The 27,137-nt window shown below is 43.5% G+C and overlaps 2 protein-coding genes across 3 annotated transcripts in view; both read right to left on the bottom strand.

Moving 5' to 3' along the window:
• The window catches only part of LOC110506284 (kinesin-like protein KIFC3), a 65,549-nt gene extending 62,391 nt beyond the window's left edge, over positions 1-3,158 (bottom strand). Inside the window, exon 1 of one of the 2 annotated variants that reach the window (XM_036964289.1) lies at positions 2,963-3,158. In XM_036964289.1, coding sequence (XP_036820184.1) covers positions 2,963-3,004 — 42 coding nt within the window. In that variant the 5' untranslated portion in view covers positions 3,005-3,158. Of the gene's footprint in view, positions 1-2,903 lie in introns of both variants that reach the window. The other variant, XM_021585742.2, reaches the window with a different exon arrangement.
• A 2,984-nt stretch (positions 3,159-6,142) lies between these two features.
• On the bottom strand, positions 6,143-20,935 carry LOC110506283 (cyclic nucleotide-gated cation channel beta-1-like). Its single transcript, XM_036964407.1, has 19 exons — positions 20,632-20,935; positions 20,483-20,516; positions 18,632-19,163; positions 17,525-18,060; positions 17,089-17,237; positions 16,724-16,927; positions 15,665-15,873; positions 15,348-15,398; positions 15,144-15,230; positions 14,974-15,038; positions 14,630-14,752; positions 14,292-14,433; positions 13,956-14,115; positions 13,678-13,775; positions 13,364-13,447; positions 13,110-13,228; positions 12,736-12,882; positions 8,778-8,961; positions 6,143-8,575 (listed from the first exon to the last, which is right to left on the bottom strand). The coding sequence occupies exons 4-19, from the start codon at positions 17,554-17,556 to the stop codon at positions 8,360-8,362; spliced, it is 2,070 nt and encodes a 689-aa protein (XP_036820302.1). The 5' UTR covers positions 17,557-18,060; positions 18,632-19,163; positions 20,483-20,516; positions 20,632-20,935; the 3' UTR covers positions 6,143-8,359.
• Between the last annotated feature and the right edge of the window lie 6,202 nt (positions 20,936-27,137).

Below are 27,137 nucleotides of genomic sequence, written 5' to 3'. Positions count from 1 at the left end.
ATTACATCAAAGTTGGATCCGCCTGTAGTGTGGTTTTCCACTTTAATTTTGAGTGTGACTCCAAATCCAGACCTCCATGGGTTGATACATTTGATTTCCATTGATAATTTGTGTGATTTTGTTGTCAGCACATTCAACTATGTAAAGAAAAAAGTATTTAATAAGAATATTTCATTCATTCAGATCTAGGATGTGTTATTTTAGTGTTCCCTTTGTTTTTTTGAGCAGTGTATTACAGTAGCAACCTGTCGTTCAGGGCAGGTGGGGCAGAGCCCCACATTTGTTGCAAAAATAAATTATATACAGTGCCTTGCGAAAGTATTCGGCCCCCTTGGACTTTGCGACCTTTTGCCACATTTCAGGCTTCAAACATAAAGATATAAAACTGTATTTTTTTGTGAAGAATCAACAACAAGTGGGACACAATCATGAAGTGGAACGACATTTATTGGATATTTCAAACTTTTTTAACAAATCAAAAACTGAAAATTGGGCGTGCAAAATTATTCAGCCCCTTTACTTTCAGTGCAGCAAACTCTCTCCAGAAGTTCAGTGAGGATCTCTGAATGATCTAATGTTGACCTAAATGACTAATGATGATAAATACAATCCACCTGTGTGTAATCAAGTCTCCGTATAAATGCACCTGCACTGTGATAGTCTCAGAGGTCCGTTAAAAGCGCAGAGAGCATCATGAAGAACAAGGAACACACCAGGCAGGTCCGAGATACTGTTGTGAAGAAGTTTAAAGCCGGATTTGGACACAAAAAGATTTACCAAGCTTTAAACATCCCAAGGAGCACTGTGCAAGCGATAATATTGAAATGGAAGGAGTATCAGACCACTGCAAATCTACCAAGACCTGGCCGTCCCTCTAAACATTCAGCTCATACAAGGAGAAGACTGATCAGAGATGCAGCCAAGAGGCCCATGATCACTCTGGATGAACTGCAGAGATCTACAGCTGAGGTGGGAGACTCTGTCCATAGGACAACAATCAGTCGTATATTGCACAAATCTGGCCTTTATGGAAGAGTGGCAAGAGGAAAGCCATTTCTTAAAGATATCCATAAAAAGTGTTGTTTAAAATTTGCCACAAGACACCTGGGAGACACACCAAACATGTGAAAGAAGGTGCTCTGGTCAGATGAAACCAAAATTGAACTTTTTGGCAACAATGCAAAATGTTATGTTTGGCGTAAAAGCAACACAGCTGAACACACCATCCCCACTGTCAAACATGGTGGTGGCAGCATCATGGTTTGGGCCTGCTTTTCTTCAGCAGGGACAGGGAAGATGGTTCAAATTGATGGGAAGATGGATGGAGCCAAATACAGGACCATTCTGGAAGAAAACCTGATGGAGTCTGCAAAAGACCTGAGACTGGGACGGAGATTTGTCTTCCAACAAGACAATGATCCAAAACATAAAGCAAAATCTACAATGGAATGGTTCAAAAATAAACATATCCAGGTGTTAGAATGGCCAAGTCAAAGTCCAGACCTGAATCCAATCGAGAATCTGTGGAAAGAACTGAAAACTGCTGTTCACAAATGCTCTCCATCCAACCTCACTGAGCTCGAGCTGTTTTGCAAGGAGGAATGGGAAAAAATGTCAGTCTCTCGATGTGCAAAACTGATAGAGACATACCCCAAGCGACTTACAGCTGTAATCGCAGCAAAAGGTGGCGCTACAAAGTATTAACTTAAGGGGGCTGAATAATTTTGCACGCCCAATTTTTCAGTTTTTGATTTGTTAAAAAAGTTTGAAATATCCAATAAATGTCATTCCACTTCATGATTGTGTCCCACTTGTTGTTGATTCTTCACAAAAAATACAGTTTTATATCTTTATGTTTGAAGCCTGAAATGTGGCAAAAGGTCGCAAAGTTCAAGGGGGCCGAATACTTTCGCAAGGCACTGTACATCCGAACATCACACCTGCAGGGCAGGTACAGGATGGCAACAACAACTGCCCGAGTTACACCAGGAATGCACAATCCCTCCATCAGTGCTCAGACTGTCCACAACAGGCTGAGAGAGGCTGGACTGAGGGCTTGTAGGCCTGTTGTAAGGCAGGAATGTCAGTGTTCTGCCATGTTCAGGGAAGAGCCCGGATCTCAATCCCATTGAGCACGTCTGAGACCTGTTGGATCGGAGGGTGAGGGCCATTCCCCCCAGAAATGTCCGGGAACTTGCAGGTGCCTTGGTGGAAGATTGGGGTACTTAATGCAGCTGGTGGCCACACCAGATACTGACTGTTACTTTTGGTTTTGACCCCCCCCCTTTATTCAGGGACACATTACTTAATTTCTGTTAGTCACATGTCTGTGGAAATTGTTCAGTTTGTGTCTCAGTTGTTGAATCTTATGTTCATACAAATATTTACGTTAAGTTTGCTGAAAATAAACAGTTGACAGTGAGGACGTTTTTTTGTTGTTGCTGAATTTACATACATGAGTCGGCGCACACATACACCTTTCACGGTCGCACAGGTCAACATTGAAATAAAAACGCTGGTTACATTTATTTTTTGACATGCGTGGAAACGGCTGAATGGTGTGAACCACAGCTGTTTTCAGTGAATTGGATGTGCTCTGTTGCCATTTTCTGTAAGCACCGAAAACAAAAACAGAGCAATTTGATAATGTTGCTTTGGGCTGTAATGTCAGTGTTGAGCGCCTTGCCAAGTAGGCTAATATCCATATAGTCAATATCACTAATTGAGCCGTACAACCACGCTGCAAAATCAATATGCAACTCGCGGCTTGACAATATTGTTAATACAAACCAACATTAGTTTTGACAACTTACTTTGTAAACGCGTGTGCAAATGTCAAACAATGTAATACAAATGGGGAAATGGAAAGCAAACGTGCTAAAGGAAAATAGTGCAACTCTTACCACTCGGTCCAACACGCGAAACCTCCCCTTGTTATTCCCGAGTTGACCAAATAACTCACATCAATAGTCGCGGTTGGACTGTGTTGTACAGCGCAAATCATTTAGTAGCCCATCCAGAATTCAGAGGTGCAAATATTTCCGTGGATAAGTTTTTTTTTCTTGCCGCGACCGAAAGTCAAGTCTCCTCGCGACTTGGAGTGGATTCACCAGCTGACTGCACTTCAGAGACCAGACATATTGCCGCGTTAAAAAAAACGCGGAATCAGACATCTCCGACTTCATTGCGTTCACGACAACTATGTACTCGGGAAAAAAACGAGCTCAAACAGGGATTATCTTTTCGGGGCTTTCAAGTCGGAAACTTGGGCATCTGTCTGAGCTTCCACTTTCCCAATGTCCGATGTCATGATTTGACCTAGGTTATTTTCGAGTTCCCAGTTGTCTTGAAAGCACCAAAAGAGGGAGACTTTTGACAGATGTTTCTCTCCTTGTGTTGTTGCTTGACCTGCTGACCGATAACATGCTCAACTGTTTGGAGTAAACATCTTAATGTTAAACTAGTTTATCCAATAAAATACTTTGACAAGGGAAATGCAGTTACAGTATATGCGCAATAACCTAACATAGCAGGCGTAAAATCCAGTAAATGTGAAGGCGGAGTATGGCCTTGTTAACTTCCAAAAGCGGAAGTCATGGCACAGGCTCTCTTTCCATTTCCCATGAAAACCGGAACATCCGGTTGATATGGACTCGGGTAGAGGCACATTATTGGGGAATTGAGCAGAACTCTGGAAGGGGAAAATGGAGTCCCTAGAGAAAGCAAGTACAAGATGGGTGTGCGGGATGGAGCGGCAGTATTATCACAAGGAGATGTCTACTTGGAAAATGGAGAAGGGATGGAGGGAAAAAAGAGAGGGAGAAGAGGTCTAAGAGAGTGAGGGAAGAAGAGGGTGAGCTTGGGGCGGATAAAAGTGGTGGGAAAAAGGGAGATGGTTTGTCAAAGAAGAATGGTAGAAAGTGTAAGCAGAGGGAGCTGAAGACAGGAGGAGAAATGGAAGTGAATGAGGGTGAAGAATCAGAGGTGGTTGGTGCAGTAAAGTTATCGGAGACTGAGGTTATGCATGGAGGGTCAGGATGAAGAAGAGTCTGTGACAGTAGGAGTGAAGTTTATGGAGAAAGTGGACTCTTGCCTTTTGGCTGATCCATTTGTGGTTTCACGGTGGGTGGAAAAAGAGTTGGGTCATGTGGAATCGGTGAGGGTAACTAGAAGTGGTCAAGTGATAATTGTTTGTGTTTCTGTTGGGCACAGGAAGAATGCGCTCGAAGTAAAACGAATGGGGGCAATAAAAGTGAATAGTTTCGTTCTCAAGAAAAAGGCACCAATGAAAGGAGTGATAACTGGGATAGCAGTAGATGTAAAAGTTGACCAGCTGAGGGCAAAGATTCCCGGTGTATGTGATGCTCGTCGTTTGATGCGACGCAGACAGGGTGGTGAGAGTGGGGAAACAGAAGAGTCATTGTCTGTTCTTTTGACTTTTGAAGTTGAGTCTTTGCCTGACAGTGAATAAAGGATATATAAAGGTATCCTGTACAAGCTTATGTGCCGAACACATTAAGATGTTACAGGTGTCAAGCTTATGGGCATGTGGCAGCAGTGTGTAGGAGGGAGGGTCCAAGGTGTTCCTATGTGGCAGCAGTGTGTAGGAGGGAGGGTCCAAGGTGTTCCTATGTGGCAGCAGTGTGTAGGAGGGAGGTTCCAAGGTGTTCCTATGTGGCAGCAGTGTGTAGGAGGGAGGGTCCAAGGTGTTCCTATGTGGCAGCAGTGTGTAGGAGGGAGGGTTCAAGGTGTTCCTATGTGGCAGCAGTGTGTAGGAGGGAGGGTCCAAGGTGTTCCTATGTGGCAGCAGTGTGTAGGAGGGAGGGTCCAAGGTCTGAGAAATGTGCAGAAGGGCATGCGACAAAGGAATGTGTAGTATTTGGGAACGTAGTGGAATGTGTTAATTGTAATGTCCCATATGCGAGAGAGGTAGGTTGAGGTTTCCAGGGTTAGAGTAGTGCAGAAGTTGTCATATGCTGAGGCAGTGAAGAAAGTTGAGGAAGATGGGTTGAGGGTGAGGAGTGGTGAGAGTAGTAGAGATATACCAGTACAGAGGGATAGGCCAAACAGTGAAATAAGTTTCAGGCAGATTGGATTTATAGCAATGGTTATCAATTGTACGTACTGCAGGTGTAACGGATGTGAAATGGGGCTAGCTTAGTTAGCGGTGGTGCGCGCTAAATAGCGTTTCAATCGGTGAGTCACTTGCTCTGAGACCTTGAAGTAGTTGTTCCCCTTGCTCTGCAAGGGCAGTGGCTTTTGTGGAGCGATGGGTAACAGATGCTTCGTTGGGTGACTGTTGTTGATGTGTGCAGAGGGTCCCTGGTTCGCGCCCGGGTATGGGCGAGGGGACGGTATAAAGTTATACTGTTACACAGGCATGGATTGGAAGTCTCAGAAAATTGAGGTTGTGGTGGCAGCTGCAGAGAGGTATTTGGGTGTGCGAGACTTGACATCAGAAGAGTTACAGGGTGTGTTAAGTGGTGATGTCCCACCACCTTTCAGGATGATGGCATGAGGTAGGAGTAAATACATTTAATTAGGGGAGTAGGGTGGTGTTAATTTTATGTTATTTTGAAATTAGTGAGTATATAGTGTCAGATGGTAGGGTATTTATTTAGTACATTTTTCTTTTTCAAGTAAAGTATAAGGGAGTTGTACTGCAGTCTAGTAGGTGGCGGTAATGCAACAAATTGGATGCCACCCGCCGTTAAACCTCAGAAGAAGAAGATAGGGGCTCGGCAAGGGGTATTTGCACCCACAATTTGCATCCTTGACTTTCTCATTGGTCAAAAAAACTACACCACAATGAATGCATTTTTTTTTACTGATCTGTGCTGTGCTTTACTCACGCGAATGTCCCGTTTAGAAGACCTGTCAACAGCTCAAAACTCAAGCAAAACAGTTTTTCACCGTGCCCTGAAACGTCTTCATTACCAACCAGTGGTCCTAATGCATAAAAGATGTATATCAAGGGATCACTTTGTTGCCTTTATTTTACCACAGTTCTGACCTATAGCAACTGGCAGACATAGGATGCAGGTGGGCTCTCTCTCTCTCTCTCTCTCTCTCTCTCTCTCTGAATCTCTCTCTCTCTCTCTCTCTCTCTCTCTCTCTCTCTCACACTTTACACAATCTTCAGTAAGCGCAGTATTTTTATTGTTTACAAGCTGCATACATATGCTTTCACCATACCTGTTACAATACTCTGCAAATAGTCATCTGTAAAACATTCTTCTTCATTATCAAAAATCTATCTGAATCCAACAAGGGAGTTTACATAGCCAGTTGTATTCAGCTGTTGGTTCCAAAGATATAATTTAAACACAAAAACAACAAAATATCTATAAATGCTTGACTTTGGATTCACAAGCTTTTATTTCCAAAATGGTTCAAAATGATATTTTCTCAGTTGAAAATGACACAAAAAAAGCTTGTCCAGTCGACTGATATATATCCGTTAAAAACAGTCTCGTAAAAACATGAAATATGGGCATAATCCCTGAGCGTTGCGCTTAAGGGCTGGATTCAGTACGTATCACGGAAGTATCTAGGAAGATCCACGTTAAAATGTAAAGGTCATTTTCGAATTGAGCCGACACGTGCATAGTTTAACCATGAATCTAGTATCGGCGAATGCGGGAACATATAATGCTGATCTTCCTTGATATCCTACTTCTGCGATACGGATTGAATCTAGTCCTAAATCTTCTAATAGCACCTAGGCATCTTTTTATGGCTGAAGTATGCTATGGTGTGTAAAAAGAACCCACTATGACAACCCACTATGTGCCTGACTTAAGGTCACTGATAGATATGGGAAGGGGTTGGAAAGTTAACTGTAATGTCAGTTCAAATGTGACTCCTACCACAAGTAAGCACACACTTCATCACACCCTGAGATGTAAGCACAGAATTGGACAGAGGTTAGTTCTGAGGCTTGCTCAGCATTGTTTAATTCCCGCCTTTCCCCGTTTGGTTGAGACGGACACAATGAACACTTCCTCTGGCTTTCTGCACCTCTTCCTGCTCATACACACTCATATCCACATTTTACACACACACTCTCTCTGACCTCGAAAACTCAGTGAAATCATTGAAACCCATTTGTGCTCCTCCTGCAGACAGGAGGACACATGGCATGACCCTGAATCAGCCAATCAGATTTCGACTAGTGTGATGCGTCACGGCACCAAAGAAAACCAACACAGGACCACTCACTCTTAACAGTTCAAATACGAAAGAAAAAAAAGTTTGCCCATATACCTCAGATCAGAGAAACACAGATGTTTTCCCAAAGATGAAATGCTAAACATACTAGTGTTCACTCTTGTGACACAGCCTACAAAAGAAAATGGCCTCTCTTTTAAAATGGAATGGCTAAAGAAATATAGAAACCAGCAACGTCTAGATTTTGGTTAAGGCCATATTGCCTCTGTCACAGGTACTTTGGGAGAGTGGCAGTACTTCGAAGCAGGAAGCAGTAGGAGACCTGGAGCTAAGCCCCCTGGGTAATGGAGTTTTATAACAAGGCTATATAGGATTATGAAGCATCAATAAGGATTAAAGGGGCAATCTGCAGTTGCTACATCATTTTTTTGTACATATAAATGAATGATATGTACCCATTAATTCTTGAAGAATATAACTTATCTAACTTGTCTCATGAGTTTAGTTCAACTGTCATACCATTTCAGAACCCAAAATAATAAGCTTTTTTTACTTCAATGTTTTAAACAAAACAAATGTAAACAAACACTATATAGCCTCAAAACATGCATAACACTACATTTTGATATCATGGATGGTCAATCCTTCCATCCATAGCTCTGTCTATGAATTTGACAGTGGTTACATTTCTCCAGCCCCATCCCTCAGCTTTTTACCGAAAAAGGGACAGGAAGTACTCGTTATTGTTTCAACTGCTAATTGCCGCTTTAAGGTACTAAAACGCATTTAACACACACAACATCAGTGAGACCACGAGAGAGTGAGGGACAGAAGGGGCACACAGAATATGACAGGATAACTCTGTAAAGTGAATTTAACCCGAGGGGGACATATGCCGTGTTCATGTCATGTCGGAAACTCAGACATTTCCGACTTGCTTACTCGTTATAGAAAGATAATACTCGAGTTTCCCACTAGCTCTACGCAAATAACTTACGTTCATATTAACTCGGAGATCCAGAGTTTCTGACATGAAGTGAACTCGGCAATAGAGAAATAATGTTTTTTTTTTTTACCATTTCGGTCTGAAATCTCAGTCAAAATACACACAGAAGAGTAGAGAAGAGTAGCGGGTGATCACAACATTTCTTCCCCTTCTCTTTCTGTCAATTTCCTTCTCGGTCTCCTTCTACTTCTTCTCCATCTCCTCCTCTTCATCTCCAGGCTTCTGCTCGACGGACAGGAGCTCCTCGCCTTTGTGACGGCGTGTCATGCGGATGAGCATCATGCTGTCGGTCGTCTCGGAAACCGCATCTTCGTCATCCTCGACCTGGGCATCTGTGGGGGGGATGGGGGAGCGACGGTGCACCATTGGGGAGGGAGGAGGTATGGGGAGTCCAGAGGACTGGGGGTAGAGGGCGTTTTGGGTGTGTGAGAGAGAGAGAGAACAAAGATTGATTTCAGACCATTTTCTATCCACCCACAAAAAAAGAGAAAGAGTATGAGGGAGGGTGTGAGAAGGGAGAGTTGGGGACAGATACAGAGGTAGGTGTGTTGTGTGTATGACACTAGGTGTGTGCATGTAAATGCATGTGTGTACTGTTTACCTCAGTCTCGGCAGGTTTGTAGCCCTCTTTCAGCTTGGCGAAGGTGCCCTTAATGCCTGCCTGCTCTGTAATCACCAGGGCTGCTTTGAACAGCTTGGGGGTCTCCGGCCTGTCTGGGATCACCTCGGCAGTCTCCTTCACCTCTGCCTTTTCCTCTGGCTTCTTATCCTTCGTCAGCATTTTCCTGGAAAGGGAGGAAGGCAGGGAGAAGTTGTGGTCAGGTCCGTGAGACTGAGTTAAAGCTTTTAGATATGGTCTCACTGTGCATACACACTGTGCATACACACTGTGCATACACACTGTGCATACACACTGTGCATACACACTGTGCATACACACTGTGCATACACACTGTGCATACACACTGTGTACATTGATGCATTTTGTGTGCTTGAAACCTTTAGGCATGCACACATGTGGCATACAAACGCAAACTAATACACTGTATACAGTTGAAGTCGGAAGTTTACATACACCTTAGCAGAATACATTTAAACTCAGTTTTTCACAATTCCTGACATTTAATCAGAGTAAAAATTCCCTGTCTTAGGTCAGTTAGGATCACCACTTTATTTTAAGAATGTGAAATGTCAGAATAATAGTAGAGAGAATGATTTATTTCAGATTTTCTTTCTTTCATTACATTCCCAGTGGGTCAGAAGTTTACATACACTCAATTAGTATTTGGTAGCATTGCCTTTAAAATGTTTAACTTGGGTCAAATGTTTTGGGTAGCCTTCCACAAGCTTCCCACAATAAGTTGGGCGAATTTTGGCCCATTCCTCCTGACAGAGATGGTGTAACTGAGTCAGGTTTGTAGGACTCCTTGCTCGCACATGCTTTTTCAGTTCTGCCCACAAATGTTCTATGGGATGAGGTCAGGGCTTTGTAATGGCCACTCCAATACCTTGCCTTTTTTGTCCTTAAGCCATTTTGCCACAACTTTGGAAGTATGCTTGGGGTCATTGTCCATTTGGAAGACCCATTGCCGACCAAACTTTGACTTCCTGACTGATGTCTTGAGATGTTGCTTCAATATATCTACATACTTTTCATTCCTGGTGATGCCATCTATTTTGTGAAGTGCACCAGTCCCTCCTGCAGCAAAGCACCCCTACAACATGATGCTGCCACCGCCGTGCTTCACGGTTGGGATGGTGTTTTTCGGCTTGCTGAAGAATACCATCCCAACCGTGAAGCACGGGGTGGCAGCATCATGTTGTGGGAGTGCTTTGCTGCAGGAGGGACTGGTGCACTTCACAAAATAGATGGCATCATGAGGAATGAAAATGATGTAGATATATTGAAGCAACATCTCAAGACATCAGTCGGGAAGTTAAAGCTTGGTCGCAAATGGATATTGGAAAAAAAGGACAACAAATTCAAGGTATTGAAGTGGCCATCACAAAGCCCTGACTTCAATCCTTAAGGACAAGGTGTTGGCAGAACTGAAAAAGTGTGTGCGAGCAAGGAGGCCTACAAACCTGACTCAGTTGCACCAGCTCTGTCAGAAGAAATGGGTCAAAGTTCACCCAATTTATTGTGGGAAGCTTGTGGAAGGCTACCCGAACCGTTTGACCCATGTTAAGCAATTTAAAAGCAATGCTACCAAATACTAATTGAGTGTATGTAAACTTCTGACCCACTGGGGATGTGATAAAATAATTAAAATCTGAAATAAATCATTCTCTCTATTATTATTCTGACATTTCACATTCTTAAAATAAAGTGGTAATCCTAACTGACCAAAGACAGGGAATTTTTACTCTGATTAAATGTCAGGAATTGTGAAAAACTGAGTTTAAATGTATTTGGCTAAGGTGTATGTAAACTTCCGACTTCAACTGTATATATACAGTACCAGTCAAAAGTTTGGACACACCTACTCATTCCAGGGTTTTTCTTGATTTTTACTATTTTCTACATTGTATAATAATAGTGATGACATCAAAACTATAAAATAACACATTTTAGTAAATGTAGTAAACAAAAAAGTGTTAAACAAAAATGTTAAATTTTTTAAAAATAAAAATAAATGTTTTAATTGAGATTCTTCAAAGTAGCCAACCTTTGCCTTGATGGCAGCTTTGTACACTCTTGGCATTCTCTCAACCAGCTTCATGAGGTAGTCTGGAAAGCATTCATTTCTTAATGCGTTTGAGCCACAGTTGTGTTGTGACAAGGTAGGGGTGGTATACAGAAAATAGCCCTATTTGGTAAAAGACCAAGTCCATATTATAGCAAGAACAGCTCAAATAAGCAAAGAGAAACAACAATCCATCATTACTTTAAGACTTGAAGGTCAGTCATTTCGGGAAAATTTCAAGAACTTCAAGAAGTTTCTTCAAGTGCAGTCGCAAAAACTATCAAGAGCGATGATGAAACTGGCTCTCATGAGGACTGCCACAGGAAAGTAAGACCCAGAGTTACCTCTGCTGCAGAGGATAAGTTCATTAAGAGTTAACAGCCTCAGCTGCCATTGCAGCCCAAATAAATGCTTCACAGAGTTCAAGTACAGACACATCTCAACATCAGCTGTTCAGAGGAGACTGTGAATCAGGCCTTCATGGTCGAATTGCCGCAAAGAAACCACTACTAAAAGACACCAAGAAGAAGACTTAGCGAGACTTTATTGGGCCAAGAAACACGAGCAATGGACATTAGACTGGTGGAAATCTGTCTTTTGGTCTGATGAGTCCAAATTTGAGAATTTTAGTTCCAACCTCCATGTCTTTGTGAGACGCAAAGTAGGTGAACGGACGATCTCCGCATGTGTGGTTCCCGCTGTGAAATATGGAGGAGGAGGTGTGATGGTGTAGGGGTGGTTTGGTGGTGACACTGTCTGTGATTTATTTAGAATTCAATGCACACTTAACCACCATGGCTACCACAGCATTCTGCAGCGATACGCCATTCCATCTGGTTTGCACTAAGTGGACTATAATTTGTTTTTCAACAGGACAATGACCCAAAACACACCTACAGGCTGTGTAAGGGCTATTTGACCAAGGAGAGTGATGAAGTGCTGCATCAGATGACCTGGCATCCACAACCCTTTGAACTCAACCCAATTGAGATGCTTTGGGATGAGTCGGACTGCAGAGTGAAGGAAAAGCAGCCAACAAATGCTCAGCATATGTGGGAACTCCAAAAGCATTCCTCATGAAGCTGGCTGAGAGGATACAGAGAGTGTGCAAAGCTGTCATCATGGAAAAGGGTGGCTACTTTGAAGAATCTAAAATCTATTTTGATTTGTTTAACACTTTTTTGGTTACTACATGATTCCATATGTGGTATTTCATCGTTTTAATTTCTTCTCTATTATTCTACAATTGTAGAAAATAGTAAAAAATAAAGAAAACCCCTTGAATGAGTAGGTGTGTCCAAACTTTTGACTGGTACTATATGTGTGTGTATGTATATATATATATATATATATATATATATGTGTATATATATATACACACACACACACAAACACTGCAGCTCCCTGTCCTCACTTATGAGGTAAATTGATGCCACGGATGAGTTAGAGCAGACTGTCTGTTTATCCAGACATTATTCCCTCCTAACTTCTGCCTGCCTCTCACTTAAACCAATAATACTTCATCAGGAGCTCAAACTCATCGTAACCATGATCAGTGAGAGAGAATTACAGTAGAGAGGGAAAGAGATAGAGATACAGAGTGGACGAACAGACAGAGGGAGATAGTGACAGATGGATAGTGACAGATAGAGGAAGAGATGAAGTGGAGAGATAGAGGCTATGGTAAAGAGAGAGAAAGCGAGAGCACCTTAACCATCCCCATCCACCCTTCCCCCGAGACTCATATCCCACTTCCCAGCTCATCCATTTGACCTTCCCCCTCAGGCCTTTTGGCTGTGTCCTGGGTAAGAAGAGAGGGATAGGTGAACTGGAAAAGGTAGGAACGTTGGATTCGAGAGGTCACCCCCTCACTTGGCCTTCTTGCGGAGGAGTTTCTGGGACTCGGGATAGTGCACCAGGATGTCTGAGAGGTCCCTCTTATCCAGGATGAAGAGGTTCGCGAATCCGTGAGCCATCACATTGGCTGTGCGTCTGTTCCCCCCGCCCCCTGCCAGCAAGCTGTCCAATCGGAGGACACATATGGGTTACACTCCAAACAAACACCAAACACATGCTTAGAGACATTCTAGAGGCAAGCTAGAGACGTAGCATGCACACTGTCGCATGCATGAGTGCTGAAACAGGTTCATTGGGATTGTGTACAATGTACAGCCCTTAGATATTCCAATACATAATACTGTATATGAGGAAAATATTTGGACCAGGGATTAAGGGGCAGCTCTCACCTGATTTCTCCAAACACAGAGCCGGCCCTGATTGTCACAAACACAGTCTTCAAATCAGGTCCTCCCACCACCTGAACCTCCCCCTGCTTGATGATATACATCTCCCTGCCGATCTCACCCTGCCCACACGGGACAATTACAGGTACATTAGAGGTACGGTTTACAGAGGGAGAATGGACCATGTGCAAGTGATTTAGGCTAAGCTTGGGGTAAAGCTGTGATGGGAGGGTGAGGGCATTACTCCATTGGCCTACCTTTTTACAGACAAAGTCCCCAGGCAGGTAGACCACAGACTTGAGCCTCATCAACATGTCAAAGATCATCTGTCTGTCACAGCCCTGAGAGAGAGAGAGAGAGAGAGAGAGAGAGAGAGAGAGAGAGAGGGGAGCAGATATAGAGGCAGGGAATGGAGAGACATGAAAGAGGGAGTTTAGTACAATTGGAGGGAAAAAAAGAGAACGCAAGAGAAAGAGAGAGCGAGAGAGTATAGTATGTATTATTGAAGATTTGACAAAGACGAGGGCTGCAGTGTCTGAGTTCCTGCGCTGGACTCGTTCCCTCCCCTTACCTGGAACAGGGCCACTTTACTCACGATGGAGTAGTTAACATCCACAGCCATGTCCATCCTCATCTTATCAGGCAGCTGGATCAACAGCTCCTGCTCATCTGTAGAGCGAGAGACCAAGAGGCAGCAAGAGGGAAAAAGGTAAGGTGGGAGGCAGATGGGCAGAGAGAAGGAGAGAGATAGGGGGATGGTGAGCGAGCAAATAGGCCAATAACAGAAACAATATCTTCGTAACATTTCGACATGCAGCACTCTCACAACATTTAGCCAACGTTCCTCACCCAGCATGCCCTGTATTTTCCAGGTGTAGTCGTACCAGGTCTTGACTCGGTTCTGGACCTCTGTGGGGATGTGGTAGGAGGTCATGTACTTGATGGTGTTGTCCATACAGGCCCGGTAGTAGTTCTGACCCGCTGTGGCAGCCCCCACCACATCTCTCATCTGGAACAACAGCAGAACAACAAGCCTTATGTTCAGTAGGCATGAAACGGAACAAAACGCTCATAAACAAGAACGTACGATCTGAGCCATCAATCTGAGCCATTATTTTCTGTTGGAAAACGTTTTTTTTGCTGCGGCATGCCCCAATGAACATGGATTGTCTTTGCTGCACCTACCTGACCAATCATGATGGAGAAAGCAAAGACGCCAACAAAATAGTTGACGAGCTGGAATGTGATCTCAAACACGGTGGTTGGGTCCGGGAGACCACCGATGGTGATCAGGGTCTTTACAGCAAAGTAGTAACACCGGATATAACTGGGCACACAGACAGAGGCACTGTTTACACACAGGTGTCCGACAAATACACACACGCACACACGTCTGGGATGAATGAACATTTCTAAAGGTGACCGCAGAAGAGGGCTTGGAAAAAACTGGATGTTTTGTGGTAATGTGGTTGGTGTGAGGGTTTTTCGGCCGTTTTGTGACTGTTTAGCGGTGTTCTCCTCACCTGTTCCCTTTGCCGTTGTAGACCCACTTAGTGGACCCCAGCCCCTCGTAGTCAGAACCCCAATAGAACAGACAGGCGTTGATGTGGAGAGAATACAACAGGTAGGAAGTGGTCAGGATCACTCTGAGAGGGAGAGAGAGAGAGAGGAGGGGAATGAGAAAAAGTTACTAGAGCTCAGTAAGGGCTACAGCATCCTCTGCTGGCTACTTATGTGTATTGCGCGTTGAGTGTGTTTGTGTAGGGTTTTCTCTGCTGAGTGTTTTGTGTTGAGCGAATGTCCTGTGTATAGAGTATGTATGTGTGGTTGATGGTCAGAGTGTGTTCTATGTGTCCCTCTCTGGGACCTGTAGATGTAGGCTTTCTTCATGACTGCTTCCAAACGGTCGTTGAACTCAAAGAAAGCCATGTACTGAAACAGAGAAAGAGAGGCGTCAATCACTAATCACTAAGGTCTAAGCACTCCAATGAATGCACGTGTGTGTGTGTGTGTGTGTGTGTGTGTGTGTGTGTGTACCTTCAGTAGGCGGGGGAATCTGAGAAGGGAGTTCACGCCAGTAAAGTAGTAAAATATCTCCATGGGGAACATACTGACACAATCCATCTGAAAGACAAATCATTCCTTTACAAAACCAACACTCCTCACATCCATCTGAGAAATATAGAGTTACTTGTCTACTAGCCCAGTCAACAAGGAGAAACAGTGGAGCTTCAGCCTCACCTTGAATCGTTCTGTTGTCATGTAGTTGTCTCTCATGTCCTTTTTGTCACACTGCAAGAAAAGAGAAGAAATTAGAACATCATTTAGTTCCTTGTATCTATAAATGTGTATATGTATGTGCATTTTAGAGGTGTTTCTGAATCTGTGTGTATGATTGTCTGTGTTGGCATACATTTTCTAGTACTACTTGCCATAGAGGGCCAGTTTGTGTGAGGGCCTGTCTGTGTGAGGGCATGTTTGTGTGTATGTACCTGTCTGTATAAGCATGGTGCATATGTGATTGCCTACAGTATATGTGAGGATCCAGGTCCCCTTACCACAATATCTCCTCCGCGTACAAACTCCAGGCGGGGCTGAAAGACCAGGATGTCGGTGATGTAAATAAGGTCACAGGTGTAGTCCATTAACAGCCACCAGTAGATGTTGTCTGCAGTCTGGTAGGGGAAGGCCCAGCGCACCGGGATCAGCCACACGTTCCAGTTCCACGCCATCATCACAAAGAACAGCCACACCACGTAGACCAGGTCTACAGGGAGACGAGAGGCACAGACAGAGCAGAGCAGAGTCAACTACAACGTGAATATAAAAACTCGGTGGGGGCTAAAAGGTATATTAGGATTTCATTACATTAGTATCAGGGCCCAAGGTCAGGTTGGTAAAGATAGTTCATATTTTATTGTCAAGATTCAGAAGTGAGATGGGCCTGTAAGAGTCTACTGTAAGAGTCTACTCATCAGCCAGTTGGTCATTTTTCTTTGTATTTTATTGAACCTTTATTTAACGAGGCAAGTCATGTCGGTAAAGTATCATTATGTGTTGTATAGGAATGTATAATGGAACAGGGGTATGTGGTAGTAAAATTGGTGAAGGATATTGTCCATTATTCTAAAGTTTTGGTCCTGGATACTGATTAGCTGAAAGCCGTGGTATATTAGATTGTATACCATGGGTATGGCAAGAAATGACTTGTTTACTGTTCTGGGGTTTGTAGCATATGGCTAATATACCACGGCTAAGGGCTGTATGCAGGCAATACCGCGTTGCATCAGGCCTAAGAACAGCCCTTAAAAGTGGTATATTGGCAATATACCACACCTCCCTAGGGCCATATCACTTAAATATACCACGGGCGTGACCCAAAATGACTTGTTTATTGTATAATTATGTTGATAACCAGTTTATAATAGCAGTAAAGCACCTCAGGGGTTTGTGGTTTATGGCCAGTATACCACGGCTAAGGGGTGTACCAAGGCACTCTGCGTTGCGTTGCGTCGTGCATAAGAACAGCTCTTAGCTGTGGAATATTAGCCATATACAGTACCACACCACCTCGGGCCTTAGTGCTTAAGTATAATATGTTTTGGTATATAGCTCACCAGTATAAGGGTCGATGCTGGAAGGGAAACGATAGTCCACTATGGTTTGAAGCCAACTAGGAAGTGGGGGCATTTTGGGAAGTTTGAGGATTTTGATTGGGTATCCATAGAAGTCCCAGTACTCCTCCTCCTCTTCCTCCTCCACCGGGGCTGAGATGTCCTTGTCCTCTTCTGGGGGAGGGGGAGGGGGCGCCTTGGCTGGGGCTGGGAGTGAGAGGTCAAAAGTTATAGGTTATGTGAAAATGGATGTGGGTCAGGGTTGCATTTGTACATTTTAGAAAATAATTTGGCAATTGTGTATTTTGCTTGTTGTAAGGTCAAGGGTCAGGGTCACAGGTTAAAGGTCATGCTTAGTGGTAACCTACAGGTTTGAGGGCTGTCTTCCTCAGATTCGTCAGGGTCCATCAGTTTTTCCTTCTTGCGGACCGTCCTCGCCTTAAACAGCTTGACCAGTGTAGTCACTCTCTCTTGGACATTCACACTGCCATAGCTTGCCGCTGATGCTGGACGATCCCTGCAGGATACGACATCATCAGTGAGTGAGTGAGTGTGTGCAAGTGTACATGCATGCGAGTGTGCGTGCGTGTTTGTATTACAACAGGTTGGTCGCTTCTTAATTGGGGAGGACGGGCTGGAGCAGAATAGGTTGAGCGGTATCAAATACATTAAACACGTGGTTTCCAAATGGTTGATGCCATTCCATTAACTCTGTTCCAGCCATTGTTAAGAGCTGTCCTCCGCTCAGCAGCCTCCACTGGTTTTGCATGCGTCCTGTGCATTTGCCTGTGTGGCATCACTCACTCATCTTCCACAGTCAGGAGGCCGGTCTGCATCTCCAAGTCATCAACACCAAAACCATCATCCTCTTCAGCACTTCTCTCTTCTACCGGGAGGAGCGAGCCACTAAAGGAAAGGTGATACAAGGTTAGGCAATAGGAGACAAAGAGACAAGGGTAGGGTAAACTGCACAAACAAAGCTGCCACAACTTACTCTGCAGCCACAGCTTTGCTGAATGTGTGAGAAAAAGAGAGAGTGATATTAAGGCAATATGGCTAGTAAATTAAATGTTTGTCTGTCAACCTAGGCAAATCACCATAGAGCAAGTCTGTACAGCTACTATAATCATCAGACAGGCTTTTGAAGCAGCAGAGTGTATAGTCAGTTTACCTGCGCTTGGTCCCGGGGGCGAGAGACACGGTCAGAGAGATGGACAGGGGGTCCTGGGAGGTGATGATCTGGGGGATGTTGCAACCCCCTCTCATCACTACGTCTCTGTCCACATCCTCGACTTTAACCGCTGGCAGCACATTCCCTCCTCTGTCCTTTCCAACGCTCCCTGAAGAACACGAGGAACTGTTTTCTATAACTCAAGAAAACTCACTCAAGAGAGTTCTGTTGATACCTACCAACAACCCAGAACTATCCGATAAATATTCTAGAAACAACACTTGAAAGCGTTCTAGAACTTTGGTATGACGACGAAAACTAGAACCCATGGGGTTTGCTTAGCCCAGGGATAACTTCAGTACAACAGTAAAGAGGCTAATGTGAATTAACAGGTGACTTCCTCCTGAGGCTGGTTGGGAGAGTGCCAAGTGTGTCCGGGGCTGTCATCGAGGCAGGGGGTGGCTACTTGGAAGAGTCTCAAATGTGGAGCGTGTTTTGATTTGTTTGGCACTTTTTTGGTTGCTACATGATTCCATATTTGTTATTTCATAGTTTTGATGTCTTCACTATTATTCTACAATGTAGAAAAAAGTAAAAAAGTAAAAAATAAATAGGCTATTGTCATTGATGTGAAAGAACAGAACGACACAACACAGCACGACATGGCACAACACGACACGACATTGCACAACACAGAACAGCACGGCACAGGACATTTCACCCTAGAGGGTTCGGTTCACCTGAGCAGTGGGTGGATGGCTGCTGCTCTTCGCGATGAAGCAGGGTGCACGGTAGAGAGCATGATGGCAGAGATTTGGAGGGCGGTGGTCAAGGGGTCAGGATGGGGTCAGGATGGGGTCGGGAGGTCTCAGGATAGGTGAAACTTGACTTAGTGCTCTGAGGAGACGGTTGATCTAATTTGACACTAGTTTTCCGAATCTAACTCCAGGTCTGCAGGGAGGGGCAGGAGTTGTGACAGGGGAAGGGAGTGTTACTCCTTGGAGACATCTTCCTGGGGTTGGATTTGGGACACGGCATTTGGGTTAAGTCTGTTGAGGCGATTGAGGATCATTTGGCAGTACTGTCGCACCTGCTTGGGTAGCTCGGACATCTCATGTTTTAGCAGGGTTAACTCTTCTGGCAGGGCGAGCATGGGCAGTTTAGGAGGGTTCAGGTTGTTGTCGCGTAGCAACTTGGTGAGATTGTCGAGGCACTGGCAGGCGTGGGGGATATGCACAAGCAGGCTCCTGATTGGAGAGCAATTGGAGGGCACTGGGCGGCGACATGGTCAGACAGCCAATCAGATCAATACAATTGAGCAAAACAGGAAGTCATGTTAAGATCGAAAATGTTAGAGTAGTAGTTAGTAGTAGTAGTTTTAATGTCTGGTAATTGTGCTGTCATATACAATATATATATATATACAAAGTATGTGTACACCCCTTCAAATTAGTTGATTCGACTATTTCAGCCATACCTGTTGCTGACAGGTGAATAGAATCAAGCACACAGCCATGCAATCTCCATAGACAAACATTGGCAGTAGAATGGCCTTACTGAAGAGCTCAGTGACCTTCAACATGGCACCATCATACAATAGGATGCCACCTTTCCAACAAGTCAGTTTGTCAGATTGTCAACTATTGTGAAGTGGAAACGTCTCGGAGCAACAACGGCTCAGCCGTGAAGTGGTAGGCAACACAAGTTCACAGAACGGGACATTTGAGTGCTGAAGAGTAAAAATTGTCTGTCCTCGGTTGCAACCCTCACTACCGAGTTTCAAACTGCCTCTGGAAGCAATGTCAGCACAAGAACTGTTCATTGGGAGCTTCATCAAATAGTTTTCCATGGCCGAGTAGCCGTACACACAAGCCTAAGATCACCATGTGCAATGCCAAGTGTGGGCTGGAGTGGTGTAAAGCTTACCGCCATTGGACTCTGTAGCATTGGAAATGTGTTCTCTGGAGTGATGAATCACACTTCACCATCTGGCAGGAGAACGCCACCTGCCCCAATGCATAGTGCCAACTGTAAAGTTTGGTGGGGAGGAATAATGGTTTTGGGCGGTTTTTCATGGTTCGGGCTAAGCCCCTTAGTTCCTGTGAAGGGAAATCTTAGCGCTACAGCATACAATGACATTCTAGACAATTTTGTGCTTCCAACTTTGTGGCAACAGTTTGGGGAAGGCTCTTTCCTGTTTCAGCATGACAATGCCCCCGTGCACAAAGCGAGGTCCATACAGAAATGACTTCAGTGTGGAAAAACTTGACTGACCTGCACAGATTCCTGACCTCAACCTCATCGAACACATTTGGGGTGAATTAGAACGCCGACTGCGAGTCATGCCTAATCGCCCAACATCAGTGCCCGACCTCACTAATACTCTTGTGGTCCCTGCAGCAATTTTCAAACATCTTGTGGAAAGTCTTCAATGGAGGCTGTAATAGCAGCAAAGGGGAGACCAACTCCATATTAATCCCCATAATTCTGGAATGAGATGTTTGAGGAGCAGGTGTCCACATACTTTACTATATACACTGCTGTTCAGCATTGATGAATATCCTCTTATTACATGAAGCAGGAAGACTCACCTTCACACCCTGCTTCGTCGGCACTTTCCTCTTCCTGTAATGAGAGCAGTGAACATAAAAAACATTCTCCATAGTAATAGCATTAGTAACACCCATGAAACTACAGTGTAATAACAAGGATATCTGTTGGCTGTTAAAATGTTCCCTACCTGAGTTGCGGCAATGGGTGGAGTCTTCTGGTCGGCTGGTTCTGGCTGTTCGGTCACTGCCGGGGCCTCTGTCGCTGTGGGAGACTGTTTATTTTGCGGCTCTGGTTCTGGTTCAGGGGAGGCCTCTCTGGGGGTAGACACTGGGGGGCTTGGTTCGACTGACTCCGCCTCTGCCTCAACCTCGGACAACCCCTCGGCTGGACACACATCCATCAGGCACCTGGAGAGGGAGTGTGGTCCGATCAGTGCAGCTTTACTGTGTGATAGCCAATAGGAGTAGCGTTGAACACTGAGAGTACCTATCAATTCAATCTTAGTGCTGGATGTGAAGCAGAGAAAATAATTAGGACAAACACACATCCACCTAGCTCTGGTCCAGGGCGTTATAGAGCTGCATGCTAGAAAGCTCAGCGTTACCATAGGCATATGCACTCTGGGCATACAGAGTAAGATGTCAAGATGCAATGTCTCACAATTGCAGATAATGAATTCTCCACTGCTAAGAAAATAATTTATATCCGTCACTGAAACAGATGCAGCCATATCTCAACAACAATGTAGACAAATTGTTCTCTATTACACAACTTACTCAGAACCCATTGGGGGGGAAATCTCTCTGAATATTGTTCTCTAAAGCCTATGTGGTCTCCTTCTTCTGTGACTGTTTGCCTCTTAACTGTGGCAAACGCATTGTAAAATACAGTGCGTGGTCTCACCCTCACAACAAATAATCCTGGAGTTTTGTCTGATTTCTGATAACCGGATTGGTTGGTTTGGAGGAAAAACTTTGGCGCTTGATGTGAACTATGACTGCCCTGACAATCACAGGGCATACATCATCAGGACAACCATCGACAAACAGATCAGACAGGTATGAATGGGAGGATTTCGGACAATGTTGCCACAGCGGAATTGAATTATCAAGATAACGTTTGTCATTCGGGACTGTGAGGATGGATACTGGGGAGAGGGATCGACTTAGATGTTGTCTTTGAATTGGCTTCTGTCTGTTTGACATTGGGTTAGATCTCAACTATGTTGTTTTTTTTTAAATGAATGAAGCAATTGTTTTGTGTAGAATGGAAGAAAAAAAAAAGAAGACTAAGTTAAACATATCCCAGACTAGTCATTACATAGCCTCGCCGCCGGCCCGCCAATGAGAATACAGTATCTGGAGACTAAGTCAATCTTAAGGGTCTAAATTTGGTTTTTAGAACCTACCTTTTCAGGTCCACTCTGATTCAATGAGGAATTGGCGGCACAAGGCAATACAAGAGACATGTCAAACTGAATAAGATCTTTTCTCACCATTACTATCAGCTCTCAAGCTCGGCACAAAGCACTGTTGTTAGGCCTATGGACTGTTGCTTTAGCATTCTACAGTCTCCAAAGACTGAACAGCAGATAGCACTACAGCTGCTTACTGAATTCATTGCTCAACCTCCAAGTGATAGCTGTAACAGTGTGATCAATGTTGCACAGTGCCTTCAGAAAGTATTCACACCCCTTGACCCCCCCCCCCCCCCCCAAAAAAAAAAAAACTTGTGTTACAGCCTGAATTTAAAATGAATTCAAATGAGATTTGGTGGCACTGGCCTAAACACGATACCCCGTAATGTCAATGTGGAAATGTTTTTGAAATGTTTACAAATTAATAAAAAATGAAAAGCGGAAATGTCTTGCAACAATAACTATTCAAACCCTTTGTTATGGCAAGCCTAAATAAGTTCAGGAGCAAAACATTTGTAAAAACATTTCTACTAAGCTAACACTTGGAAAATATTTTTAATCTTAGGACCCCATTATATATATATACCTAAGATTAAAAATATTGTCCATGTGTTAGCTTAGTAGAAATGTTTTACAAATGTTTTACTCCTGAACTTATTTAGGCTTGCCATAACAAAGGGGTTTGTTATGGCAAATATATATATATTTGACAAATTATTTGATAATATATAGAATTTGGCCATTACTACCGTAGCCCATAGAAACACATTGAATAACACATTCATATATGGCATTTTTTTTTAATCCTAAGTGATACGGTTTTGAAGTGTCTGTCCTATATCTAGGAGATATAAGAAAGCTCAGGAAATATTCTAGTTTTTTTTAATACATATTTAACAGCTTATTTTGGTTGGCACAAAACTATCTCCATACTTCCATTAATTTGTATAGATTACCTTCAGACGAGTCCACAGACACTTCGTAGAGCAAAATAGAGCATTATGAGAGTTGAGAATTCCCCCTTTCCATAGTGAGGTCATATTAGTTTGTAGCCCAAATAGTTTGGGCTTGGCACATCAGCGTTACCAACTTCAGATGCGTTCCTTAATATTTTCAAGCATGGTGGTGGCTGCATCATGTTATGTGTATGCTTGTCATCGGCAAGGACTAAAGAGTTTATATATATATATTAAAAAAACAGAACAGAGCTAAGCACAGGCACAATCCTAGAGGAAAACCATGTTCAGTCTGTTTTCCAACAGACATTGGGAGACAAATTCACCTTTCAGCAGGACAATAAACTAAAACACAAGGCCAAATATACACTGGAGTTGCTTACCAAGACGAAATTGAAAGTTCCTGAGTGGCCTAGTTACGGTTTTGCCTTAAATCGACTTGAAAAGTTTGCTGATGACATTGTAGCGGTAGGCCTGATCACCGACAACGATGAGACAGCCTATAGGAGGTCAGAGGCCTGACCGTGTGGTGCAAGGACAACAACGTTGTCCCTCAACGTGATCAAGACAAAGGAGATGATTGTGGACTAAAGGAAAAAGAGGACAAAGCACACCCCCATTCTCATCGACGGGGCTGTAGTGGAGCAGGTTGAGAGCTTCAAGTACCTTGGTGTCCACATCACCAACAATCTAACATGGTCCAAGCACACCAAGACAGTCGTGAATAGGGCACGACAAAACCTATTCCCTCTCAGGAGACTGAAAAGACTTGGCATGGGTCCTCAGATCCTCAAAAGGTTCTACAGCTGCAACATCGAGAGCATCCTGACGGGTTGCATCACTGCCTGGTATGGCAACTGCTCGGCCTCCGACCGCAAGGCACTACAGAAGGTAGTGCGTATGGCCCAGTACATCACTGGGGCCAGGCTTCCTGCCATTCAGGATCTCTATACTAGGCGGTGTCAGAGGAAGGCCCTAGAAGTTGTCAAACACTCCAGCCCCCCTTGTAATAGACGGTTCTCTCTGCTACCGCACGGCAAGAGGTACCCGGGCGCCAGGTCTAAGTCTAGGCTTCTAAACAGCCTCTACCCCAAGCCATAAGACTCCTGAACATCTAATCAAATGGCTACTCACAGACTATTTGCATTGCCCCCCCCCCGCCCCCTCTTTTACGCTGCTGCTACTCCCTGTTATTATCTATGCATAGTCACTTTAATAACATAGTCACTTTAATACCTACATGTACATATTACCTCAATTACCTCAACTAACCGGTGCTCCTGCACATTGACTCTGTACCGGTACCCCCCTGTATATATCCTCCCTATTGTTATTTTACTGCTGCTCTTTAATTATTTGTTACTTTTATTTATTTAATTTATTTTTATTTTCTTAAAACTGCATTATTGGTTAAGGGCTTGTAAGCATTTCACTGTAACGTTGTTGTAACCTGTTGTATTCGGCGCATGTACCAAATACAATTTCATTTGATTTGAAGATCTATGACTTGAAAATGGCTGTCTTGCAATGACCATCAACCAACTTGACTGAACTTGAAGAATTTAAAAAATAATAATGTGCAAATATTGTACAATCCAGGTTGCACAATATCTTGGAGACTTACTCAGAATGACTCACAGCTGCCAAAGGTGATTCTAACATGTATTGACTCAGGGGTGTGAATACTTAAGTAAATTAGATATTTCTGTACTTCATTTTCAATAAATGTGCAAAAATGTCTAAAAACACATTTTCACTTTGTTATTATAGGTTATTGTTTGTAGATGGGAGAGGGGAAAAAAAACATTGAATCAATTTCGAATTCAGGCTGTACCACAACAAAATGTGGAAAAAGTCAAGGGGTATGAATATTTTCTGAAGGCACTGTATGATATCATAACATAGCCTTTCATTACCAAGTCTTCGCCTCCTCAGCTTCATATCTCAGTGTTTATTCTACTATGCGTGAGATAATTCCCGAGGAAGAATCTACCCCCTAGCATGACTGGGGATGGACGTTACTTCTGAACACTCAAAATAGTCATCTTAAACTCCACAGAATAAATAAATCCCTCTTTGGCCTTTTGGTTTCAGTAAAAGCCACAAAGCTGAGCGTATGTGGGGACAGCAAACCGTTTAGCCGCATGGGAATGCCATGACGCGTGAGTAGCCTTGGTGTTAAAAACAAAGCAGGAATAAGCCTCTACCTGCTAAATGATTTGGCTTACTCGGTGATCTTATTTTCCACTTTAGGCTCCACAGCTTTAGCTTTGTTGTCTTCAGATATCTCATTGTCTTCAGCAACTACAATATCCATCAGAGTATTGTCTTCAACGCTCAGAATATTCTCAACGACAGTAACCTCTATGGCTTTATTTTTCTCTGGACTTTTATTCTCCATGCTCTCGTCGCTCTCGTGAAGCAGTTTCAACCTGGACGATTTGACCATGAGAAGGTTTAGGAATTAGACATTCAAACGCTATAGCTTACCAACTCTATCAGCACTCAAGCTGGGGAGAAAGCGCAGCATGGAATGTCGGCTTTGAATCCATGTCGAGTTAATATGCCAAATAAGATGTAACCAATGAATAATCTGTTAACAAGATGTGTTACCATAAATCTTAACATTGTTCAGCTTTACAAGTTTGTGCCCAAACACTGTCCATATATACTGAACAAAAATATAAACGCAACATGTAAAGTGTTGGTCCCATGTTTCATGAGCTGAAGTAAAAGATCGCAGAAATGTTCCACAAAAAGCTGATGTTGTGCACAAATTTGTTTACATCCCTGTTAGTGAGCATTTCTCCTTTGCCAAGATAATCCATCCACCTGACAGGTGTGGCATATCAATAAGCTGATTAAACAGCTTGATCATTACCAAGGTACATCTTGTGCTGGGGACAATAAAAGGCCTAAAATGTATAGTTTTGTCACGCAGCTGTCTCAAATTTTGAGAGAGCATGCAGTCAGCATGCAATTGGCATGCTGACTGAAGGAATGTCTACCAGAGCTGCTGCTAGAGAATTGAATGTTAATTTCTCTACCATAAGCCATATCCAACGTCATTTTAGATAATTTAGCAGTACATACAACCGGCCTCACAACCGCAGGCCACGTGTAACCAAGCCAGCGCAGGATCTCTACATCAGGCTTCTTCACCTGTAGGATCGTCTGAGGAGGGGGAGGGGGGTGCTGAGGAGTATTTATGTCTGTAATAAAGCCCTCTTGTCTGGAAAAACTCATTATAATTGGCTGGACCTGGACCAGGCCCACTCATGGCTTCACCCCTTTCAAGTGAAATCCATAGTTTAGGGCCTAATATATTTATTTCAATTGACTGATTTCCCTCTATGAACTGTAACTCAGGAAAATCGTTGAAATTGTTTCATGTCGCGTTTATATTTTTCTTCAGTATAGATAACGCTGGTTGAGTTTTTGTTTTCATGGTCCTTCGACCATTAAATGTAATTCAATTTTTCGTACAGGTCTTGTACCTGTCGTCCCAATCATGCTCCATTGAGCACGTTTCAAAGTTGACACCAACCCCTTTGTCCCCATAGTTTAAGAAAAATCAAGTTACAGCTTAGCCCGACCTTCAACTGGTTAGGTAAAAGGCACAAAGCATTAAAGCTGTACATCTGTGACATTGGGTACCATGAGGAATGCGTAGCCTAGTTTCTATGGCATCAAAGCACAACTTCTCAGCACATTCCAAAGCGGGAATAAGCCTCTATCGGGTAATGATTCAGCTTACTCAGTGATCTTATTGTCCTCTGTAAGCTCCAAAGCGTCAATGTGGTCCTCAACGACAATATTGTCCTCAGCAACATTTATGTCTTGGTTGACCGTTTTCTCCTCTGATATTTGACTGTCTTCAGTGATTGTAATAATGACTGAAACTTCTGCTATCTTATTCTTCCCAGGACATCTATTCGCCCGAGATATCTTATTCTCTACAGTTACTATTTTCTCCTCTGCGACTTTTCTGGCTTCATCGATTGTTTTCTCATTGGATATTTCCCGCATAGTGTTCTGCTCATTCATTTTAATTTTCACAATGACTGTCACCTCTTCTGTTATTTTATTGTCTTTAGACATCTTATTATCCTGCGCGGTCGTAATGCCTTCATCAGTCTTCATTTCCTCAACGACGGTAATCTCGTCTGTAAACGCTGGAATCTTATTTTCCTCAGGACTTTCATTTTCCTCTGCTCCTTTAGTCTCCGCAGAAATCGTCTCTCCAACGGCCATCTCTCCAACCGCTATATTCCTATCAGAAGATGTCTTGTCCATATTTACATGCTTTCCCTCAGGTAT

This window comes from Oncorhynchus mykiss, chromosome 26 (genome assembly GCF_013265735.2).
Source record: "Oncorhynchus mykiss isolate Arlee chromosome 26, USDA_OmykA_1.1, whole genome shotgun sequence".
Classification (NCBI taxonomy): domain Eukaryota; kingdom Metazoa; phylum Chordata; class Actinopteri; order Salmoniformes; family Salmonidae; genus Oncorhynchus; species Oncorhynchus mykiss.
Note: the sequence above shows the minus strand (reverse complement) of the source record. Positions and strands in the feature narration are given on the sequence as shown.

Coding starts and splice junctions, on each gene's coding strand:
- LOC110506283 (XM_036964407.1), bottom strand. CDS start 17,556: ATGCAGACCGGCCTCCTGACTGTGGAAGATGA. Junction 15,399..15,664: donor TACGCGGAGGAGATATTGTG/GTAAGGGGACCT, acceptor CTTTTCTTGCAG/TGTGACAAAAAGGACATGAG. Junction 15,039..15,143: donor GATTCCCCCGCCTACTGAAG/GTACACACACAC, acceptor TCTCTGTTTCAG/TACATGGCTTTCTTTGAGTT.